This window comes from Mus caroli, chromosome 8 (genome assembly GCF_900094665.2).
Source record: "Mus caroli chromosome 8, CAROLI_EIJ_v1.1, whole genome shotgun sequence".
Lineage (NCBI taxonomy): Eukaryota > Metazoa > Chordata > Mammalia > Rodentia > Muridae > Mus > Mus caroli.
In genome coordinates this window covers 17,465,440-17,475,021 of record NC_034577.1, presented here as the reverse complement: position 1 = coordinate 17,475,021, position 9,582 = coordinate 17,465,440, and the positions used below count along the sequence as shown (strand labels likewise).

General features: G+C 45.2%; 1 protein-coding gene across 1 annotated transcript in view; it reads right to left on the bottom strand.

The window, feature by feature from the left end:
- Positions 1-497: 497 nt before the first annotated feature.
- The window catches only part of Kat6a (lysine acetyltransferase 6A), an 84,074-nt gene continuing 74,989 nt past the window's right edge, over positions 498-9,582 (bottom strand). The window contains 3 exon segments of the mRNA XM_029481030.1: positions 498-4,217; positions 4,219-5,786; positions 7,886-8,318. Of these exon segments, the coding sequence (XP_029336890.1) occupies positions 3,117-4,217; positions 4,219-5,786; positions 7,886-8,318 (3,102 nt within the window). The 3' untranslated portion in view covers positions 498-3,116.

The following is a 9,582-nucleotide window of genomic DNA, read 5'->3' as shown; positions in this document are numbered from 1 at the left end:
TTTGGCTGCTGCTGAGATGAATCTTTTAAGATAAACAACAACTCATAAGTAGAAAGTATTATGCAATTATAAAAGTTCTAATAATTTATATAAAAAAACCCTACGTTGTTGTTATTACAACTGTGTCTCCCTTTTTGTGTTAAGTACATCACAACCNCTTTAGGTTTTCAAATAGATTTCTCTAGAAAATTCAAGTTACNATATTTTCTTTAGAAAAGGGGGAAATGAAAATTCCAACACCTAGAACTCTCAAGGCAGGAGGAGGTAGATCTGTTTAAGGCCACCCTGGTCTGTAGCAAGTTCTAGGCCAGCCAGGCCTACACAGTGAGACACTGCCTAAGGACGACCACCACCCCAGTATGTGTTGGTATTTAATCATTGACATAAATGGACACTATGGTGAGTATGAAAAGGGTGAATCCGCAGTCTCCGTGTGGATCAAGAATCCTGGAAAGTCTGAAACATTTGGGAGAAAAATTCCACAGGCAAGACAGACATCCAAAATGGCTCAACATAATTTATTTTTTTTATGTTAAAATGTACAGAGTTCTTTTGAAAGTACTTGCTAGAAAGGGGGAAAAGATATTACATACAAGGAGAGGGAGGGGGGCTGCCTGGCCAGGAGCGTATGACATGGAGAAACACCAAGGCGTCTAGGTGCCCCTCCCCTCGGCTTACAAGTCACCAGGAACAGAGTACAAAGAGGTTACAAAACAGGAAAGCAAATATAAACAGACGGGAGTAGACTCGGTTTGTACATGCGGCTTTTAGAGGCATCTGGGGCTCTATTCACACACTCTAGACATCTCTTTAAAGAGAATTTTTATCTTTCTTAAAATAGTTTTTAATATTCTACAACAAAGATAAAAAATTTTAAAGATGGAATGAAATGAAAAAGCTCTCATTTTAAAAGGCATCAAAGTCACTAACAAGTGAGTTTTTAAATTTCTTTTTTAGAAGATTACCCAAGTTATCTTGCTAAAAATACATTTTTTTAAAACAGAAGTGAAAAAATGACAGGTACCAATATTACCGTGTTGGATAATTTTCTTTTATAATATAGAAAAGAACATATTTTTTTTTTCTACAATAGTTCTACAGTCACAAAGAGGCTTGCAGAAAAGGGAGCTGCCTGATTGAATTTAAAAACAAAACAAAACAAAGAAATCCAAACACAACTGCAAACCAACAGAAAGTGAATTCACGGCCCTCATTTCAACAGCGTCTCCTTCTGCCTTGACCCACCCTCCTCCCAAATAGACCTCCCTTCCCTCCCTCCCATCCCTGCCCCATCCCATCCAGGAAGCAATGACATAGCTGAAGATGTGGGAGAGGGCAGCACGGTGCACATTCTACAGAGATGACTGGGAACCGGAACAGTATATACAGAGAAACTGGGTCCTACGCAGCCTTGCGCATGCTCAGAGTTGATAGCGGGACAGTGTGGAATTCTGCTTTTCTAGCTAACACACTTAATTGAGAAAGCCAATTAAGGTCTATAAAAAAGCCCAACAAACCTGTGCATTTGAAAAAAATGTAATGCCTAATTAGTACTTTAAAAATGTATCTATATAAAATGTACAAATAAAGGAGAGAATTTATGCTTACAGGTAACTTTTTAAGCATTATGTCCTCCTTTTGGATATTTGACTGCACATACCAAGTGGTATAATAGTTTCCATCTTCTAATGATGGAATATATAATATATATATATAATTATAATTATATATATAGTTTTTTACCTATCCCTGGAGCGAGTAGGAAGAGGACGGGCAAACTAGTGAGACAACATGTGAGCCTCCTGAAGCCCTACTGCCAGCTGTGCCCTACTATGCTGGTGGTGGTCTCTCCTTGCTCGTCCTCACAGGAGAGGGGCTAGTGCACACTGGTTCTTGGGGGTGAATTCAGGATCTCAAGACAAAATGAAAACGAGAGGTATGCATCACTTCTGCAGCTACAAGAGTCACACCATCNTCTCCCTTGGGACTCCGTCTGCACCAGGGGTTTTCTAAGTCACTGATACTACAGTCGTTCATGGAGACTATGGATAAGATATGACAGGCAAATCACAGGGGCTTGCTCTGAGGGTTACCAGAGTCAAAGGTGCAAGCACAAGACCCTCAGTCCACATTCCCAAGTACATACTACAGAGGCGGCGAGTGGAGTGTGCATGTTATGGCTGGTCCACCAGGTAGTACAGACCCAGNGGTACAGCTCCCCTTTCTGATTGTTAGCTGACCCTCTGAGTCCTCCAAAGGCTGGAGGAGGATTGCAAACAGCTTTCCTCTGAGATTCTGCTGTTAAGTGAGACTTACAGTATTTTTGTGTCTCTGAGTGCTGAGTGGGAATATTAAAAAAAAAAAAAGGAATTATATTATACTTGATTAAGGAAGAACAATTTCAATGAAGTCTACCTAGAAACACTCTTGGGGAAAAATTTCCAGAGGGTGTGTGTGTGTGTGTGTGTGTGTGTGTGTGTGTGTAGGGAGGAGGGGAGGGAATTTTACAAGGAGAAGCATTACCTGCTTCACTTTATGAATAATAATAACAACATTAAGTTTAAGGAGCTTGGGTTGTTCTCCACGTCCCCATCCCAGTTCCCCTAAGTGCCTCCTGTTGGAATGAAGTGGGAAATGAAGGTTGGGTCTGGAGGACAGGGCCTGGGTGACCCTTGAGATGTATATATAACATTTAAAATGACAACAGCGGGAGCTGCAGACAGTGAGGGGAAACATACATTGTAAAATAAAAATAAATTCACGTTTACATAAATTCTGTCCATGTGGTATATAAAGAAAGTAAGGCTCCTTTTAATTATGAAAAGATTCTGTGCATGTTTCCCCTACCCAAATCCATCTTTAGATGAGTTCTACTGTAAAATGTTCAAGACTGTGAAGAAAACAAAAACCCAAAACAAAGTTGAACCCCCAAAAAGAGATCAGGTTTTCTAAAAACAAAACAAAAACAGTAATAATAATAAACCAAAGAAAAACTCCTCTAACTCTACAGTAATCTTTTAATTGGAAAAAAGGTCCATTTTTCTTCTCTGGTTTGTCAGTATAAAAAGTTCCTTTATTTATATAGATTTAAGCTTCTGCCTGCCGGCCCACCTCGCTCATCTCCTCATGTAAGGTCCGTTAAGTGACTGCTTGGGCACACCAGCAGCGTTCATGTAGCTGTGATGGGAGGGGCCAGTGTACATCATGTTCCCGTGAGGGTTTGGCTGCATAGGCTGCTGGGTATAGGCCTGGCTTCCCATCATCCCCATCTGCATCTGCATAGGATACTGTGCTGTCTGGTTCATGTAGGCAGGGTTACTATGGTAACTGCTGTTCATCATGGGCTGTGTCATTCGATAACTGTTCATGGCATTCAAGGTGTTCATATTCATGGAATTGACATTATAGGCTGGAGTGGGCATTAAATTAACCCCCATGTTCATGCCACGCTGAACAGCCAATGCACGAGGGCCAGCCTGCATGGCAACTGCTGGTGGGCTGCGGCCATATAGCTGCTGTTGGTGTGCAGTTGCAGAGGGTAAAGGTGCAGACTTGGAACGGATAGAAATGTGCCCCTTGACTGGCATCTGCCCTTGCAACCTCTGAGTGTGAGGAATTCCGATGTTGGTGGCAGACATGTTGCACTGTAGCAGAGGTGACGTGAGGTTCATAGTAGTAGACGCCAGATTTGGGGGTGGAGTCATGGTGGCTTGTGCTTGAGGGGTCCCGGCTAAGGGATGAGATGGAGCTAGCTGAGCCAGTCCCGTGTTGGACAGAGAAACACTGGTTGCATAGGAAGTCACAGCCGGAGAATGACTGTAAGGCATGGCATGAGGGTCCATGATGGTGTTGGTCAGCTGCTGCAGCTTGGCTAGACTGAAGGTGGCTGACGGTTGGGAGTAGCTGCCTGCACCAAAATCCCCTGGAATCCTCTCGTAGATACTGATATTCCCAGTGCTTCCAGACTCGGGTATCTCCATTATCATGGGGGCTGCAGTGAAGCTGTTGTTCATACTGCACTGCGACAGAGGGGGCTGCTGCTGTGGTGGAGGGGGCTGGGGCTGCTGCTGTGGTGGAGGGGGCTGCTGCTGCTGCTGCTGCGGCTGTGGTGGGGGAGGCTGTGGGGCCGCCTGTTGCTGTGGTGGCGGCTGCGGCTGCTGTGGTGGCGGGGGGGGGGGGGGGGGGGGGGGGGGGGGGGGGGGGGGGGGGGGGGGGTGGCTGCTGGTTACTGGGAGGCCTTTCCACCACACAAGTCTGCGGTGACTTGATATTGCAGTTGGTGGCTGGTTGGACAGTGTTCTGTTGCAGCATGCTGCAGCTGTTGCCCATGTTGGCCATTTGCTGAGTAACAACACAACTGTTCTGGGTGAGGCTGCTTGAAGACGACAGGCCGCCATACGAGCAGCTGCTCTGAGAGGAATTATTCCCACAAATGCTGCTGCCCATGGTGGAATCATAGCTGCTTGGGTTCTCATAGTTCTCTGTGGTACTCTCGATGCTGCCCAGATCACTGAAGCCGCTGTCTACCACCTGCTGAGAGTGGTCTGATACGGAAGGCACATCCATCATGGGGCTGGTCTCCATGTTCTGCATAGAGGGTGCGGACAGGGATCCTTGCTCTGGGCTGATCTGTGTGTAGCCACTCTCCAGGGCAGGCATGCTGGGGCTGTTGACGGAGCGGACTGACTGGCTAGGATGAGATGGAATGGAGGATATCGGGCTATTATGCTCTGAAGCATGACAGTCTTCAACCATTGACATCTGGGGGTCCTCATCAGTGTGGGTGTAACTCTGCAGTGTCTGGCAGGCTGCAAGAGTTTCTTCACAGTCCTGGTAGGCTCCTTCATGCTCACTGCTTTCTTCTTGAGTCAAAGATTGCACTGCCTGTACGGTCTCCAGGTCCAGTTCGCTGTGTGGGATCTCTTCCTCCTCCTTTAGCTCAATTAACTCTTCCTTAGTGTTGGAGTCTTCCTCATGGTCCTCCTCTGAGCCTGGCATGGTTTCTGATACCACAGAAGCCTCATGAGAAGGCTGGTCCTCCTCAGAATCCGGTTCAGCCTCATCTTTATCCTTTGTATTCTCCCTACTGTCCTGCATGTTTGCAGCTAAAAAAGATTCCTGGATGCCAGGCTCCTCCTTGTCGTCTTCTCTAGCTGGCTGCTCCTCAGGCTCTTTTGTCTTTAGTGAATCCAGGTGGCCTTCGTCCTCATCGTCAGCATCGTGGTCTTCATTCTGGTTGGCCTCTGTGGTCACTTCATCTTCTTCCTCTTGCTCCTGTTCCTCCAGCTCTTGGGGCTCTTCCTCTGACTGCCTCTGATCGTCTAAAGGCTTCTCGTCTTCCTCCTCTGCCTCGGGTTCTTTTGGTTCTGCCTCAGGGCTGTTGCTGCTGTCCAATGGGGACATGGCTCTAATGTCACTGCTGGTTGTATCCTCTTCCTCTTCGGCCTCCTCATCTGGTTCTGTGTGCATCTCTTCCTTCCTTTCTTCCAGCAAGTCCTCCTTTACCTCAACAATTTCTTCATTCTCTTGAGTTCTGGGTTTACGGCCTGGTTTAATGGGGACTACGGGCTCAACTATGCATTCCTGTGCAGAAGCAGCTATGATTTCCTGATTCAATTTAAATCCTGGTTTCCGTCCAGGCCTTTTCTTCCAGTGGATAGGTTTTCGGCTCTTGCCTTTGGGCCATCCCTTTTTCTTTTTCATAGGTGTAGAGGTATCTGGCTCAAGTGAAGCACTGTTCACATCACATTTCCGCAGGAGAGATACTGGCTTTAGGACAGGAGTGTCTGTACAGAAAAGAGATAGTGAGAGAGGTCACAAGACCTAGCATTTCGCTGAGACCAGCATGCACAGCACAAGAATCTAAGGAATAACACTAACTGAGTGCACACCAAGTGACAAAGTGACCTGGCAGAGCAGTGAGCTAGCTAATCCTGGGCAACGCGACTCTACCACCTATGAAGACGCAGTAAAGAGGAGCAGGAGTGTCCGCTCTAAGTTAAACCTCAGCTNCTTCTGTTTGCGTTCTGTTACCTCTTTGGTTTGCTTTCGTTTCCACAAAATCATTACTTGAAATAGGATCATAAGGCAATTTGTAGACCACAATTAAGCCTCCCCTGTGAANAGCTGTTAGTCACTGTGTTTATATGGGACCAACTGCACAGTATGTAGTCTTAACCACACGCTGACCTGTAGTCCTGAATAAGTAAGAAGCGGTCAACGTGNCAAGTTATATTTAGAGGAAATAAATTCAACAGTAGCATTACTTTTCTTAATTGTGGCAAGACATAGAAGATAAACTTTAAATCATTTTAAAGTAGAATTCAATGCATTAAACACATTCTCAGTTATTATTCAGTTTAGAAGGGTATGAATGTAGAAGAAGAGAGAACTAAAGGTTTGTTTGTGGTCCATCTGGGAAGTCAGCAAAGGCAACAGAAGTCTGAGTAAGAACTGTAAAGGTCATAGGAGCTCACAGGAGGGAGAGCATTGTGACACAATGAAGCAAGACAGAGCACAGCACCAAGTGCCAATCACACCAAAACAGTCTCAGGTCCCTAGACACACAGCAATATCTAACAAGAGNAAAACTGGGTCATCATCTATTATAATNAAGCAAGAACTTTAATGATCACTACATTAAAAACATGCATCATAGAGTAAGCCTTACAATACNAAAACTGTGGGAGGTATGCTGTGATTTCCAACACCTAAGAGGCTACGGCAAGTGGGTCAGCCAGACTGTGTCACACACTTATAATTCTTCTGTCTTCTCCTGCCATGTATACTCACACTCATGCACACACACACACATACACATGAACATACATATACACACATGTATATATACACATAGACACATGCACACACATACACACATTCTAGGTCTGGGCTCAGGGCCCATCACTATCAAGCTACACATTATGTCAGAAAAATACAGGTCCTATGTACTAGGTCTGAAGCCAAGATTTTAAGAGAATAAAACTCTCTTCCAAAAAAGNCAAAAGATAAAATAAAATAAAGTAGTACAAAGCAATACCAGGCAACACAATTTCTTCTAAGTTGCCTGTGAAAATGCAAAGGCTGACAGAGGCATCAGAACAAACATGATGGAGGTGTAGGTGACACAGCACCCACCAAGCCTGCCTTCCTCCTCGCTCATCTCAAATGAGCCTACTTCTGTACATGGGAATATGTCTGCTTTAATAGTAATTGACTGGAATGTTAGCTACACCATCTAATGTAGCTTATTTTGTTATCATTGTCACTTATTAGAAATGTACAACTGGTTACTGGATTGTGCACACCTATAATCCCAGAACCAAATAGGCTGAGGCAGGTCAGACCTCTGTACAGTGAGTCTTAAATAACAAAACAAGATAAACACAAAACAACAAAAAGGAAGAGATTACTCTACAAGTAAGCTCCATCAGAGGCACGATTCAGGAAGGTTCCTAAACAGAGGGCAGAGGTCCCCAGGGATGCTCAGGTGGCTCCTCCTCAGTCACTCAGTTACCAGAGCTGCTGAGCACCAAACCTAGGCACTCAGCGTGCTGCGGACCACAGAATCCAGTACTCAGTTATGCCAACACCCTTTAACTGAGGGTTCAGACAAAAACCTAGGCAACATTAGGTGAAAAGGAGGAATTCCAATAAGTAAGATTTCCTGCAAAAGCAAGAAGAGATCAGGTTAAAGAAGAACGTTTAAATGCAGAAGTGACTATGGATATACCCCATATCTGCAGAGGTTGCCAACCTTTCCCCTTCCTGTCTTAGTGAGTTGTGTTCATTCCCAACCCTTTGGGGAAGGAAGGGTCTGTAGCGACTACTTCTGTATTTTCAAAGACACACAGAAACTACTCTAAGGAACAGTGTGTAAACCTACCATCTGCGTCGTCTGACTCCTCCTCCTCCTCCTCCTCTTCCTCTTTAGACGGCCTCTTTGAGGAGGACTGGCACCTAAGGATGTCCTGTGAGGACAGGCAATGGAAGTACCCTCTGGGGAAGAGCTCACTTTCGTCCTCCTCCTCCTCCTCTTCCTCTTTAGACGGCCTCTTTGAGGAGGACTGGCACCTAAGGATGTCCTGTGAGGACAGGCAATGGAAGTACCCTCTGGGGAAGAGCTCACTTTCGTCCTCCTCCTCCTCCTCTTCATCCATCTCAAATGTAGGCTCCAGTCGTGGCATTGGTCTCTCTGAGTCAGAGTCTTCGAAAGGCTCATCTAACACCTCCGTGGTCTCAGAGATGGTCTCTGTGACTACACTGCTATTGTGGTGTTTCCGCTTGCGGACTCTTCGTCTTCGGTGAAGAATCGGTTTCTATGTAATAAAGAAAGCAGGTATTTTATTTATAGTAATGAGCTTTCTTCCCTGCTTTAACACAAAAGTTTTAAAACTTTGCAGAACTAGCATATTTAAAACAAAGATGCAGTTTGCCAGCAGATATTCTGGTAAAGACAAAGTGTTAAGAACACAGAGATGTGTGTGGTCAGTGAGGTGGCTCCACAGGTGAAGTTTCCTGTGCAAACTGGGCAACCTGACAACCTGGGATCAACCTTGGATCCCATATACAAGTGGGAACTAAATCCTTAGAAATGTCCCCTGACCTCTACACACCCGCCAAGCACAAGCCCACCAACACATACACATGTACTCTTACACGCGCACACACACACACAGGGGAAGGGAAGGAAAGGGAAGGGGGAAGAGGGAAGGAGGGGAAGGAGAGGAAGGAGGGAAGGGAGAAGGAGGGGAAGGGGAATAGGGGAATGGGGGAAGGGGGAAGGAGGGGAAGGGGAATAGGGGAATGGGGGAATGGGAGGAACAACAAAATCTGCACAGATTTTGGGCACTAAGGCCAGCTCTGATATGAAGAGCAAGTGTCCAGAGAGCACATGGTGTTAGTACATCTTCTCAGCTCAGCGACATTTTACACTTTATANCGCCGCCTGCTCCAATGCTGAAGTGCCTCAGAGACTNCGCCCTCTACTTCTGTTCAAGAGCAAAAGGAATAGAAACATTCCATCTTATACATCACCATGCATTAGCAGATCAATAAATCTGCACGCCATTTGGGGAAACTAGTTAGAGCAGAGCACAGAAATGCAGAGCAGAAATGTATTCACTTGACAGAGAAGAAAAGGCAGCAGCAGCAGCACTGCCTGAAACTTGGCGCACTCAGCACACACTTACACGGCTGACCTAAGAGCTTACATAACACAGTGATGTCACCAAGCTACAGAGACAATAGCCCAGGAGTGACTGAATCACATCCTTGTACAGAGGCTAGAAAGGTTAGCACTTACTCAAGGTCATACATCTAGGCCATAAAATAATCCTAGAGTCTCCTTCAGTAAATTTTAAGAATGTCTAAGTACTTTGCATACAAGTTCACTGGCTGTTACAATATTTTTTGTGTGTTTTCTACACATTTACTTTTTTATTTANAATTACTTTTTAAATTTTATTTATGTGTGTATTTATGTACATGGGTACTTTGTCTGCACGTACATCTGCACACCAGACAATGGTGAGCTGCCATGTGGATGCTAGGAATTGAACTCAGGACCTTTGGAAGAGCAGT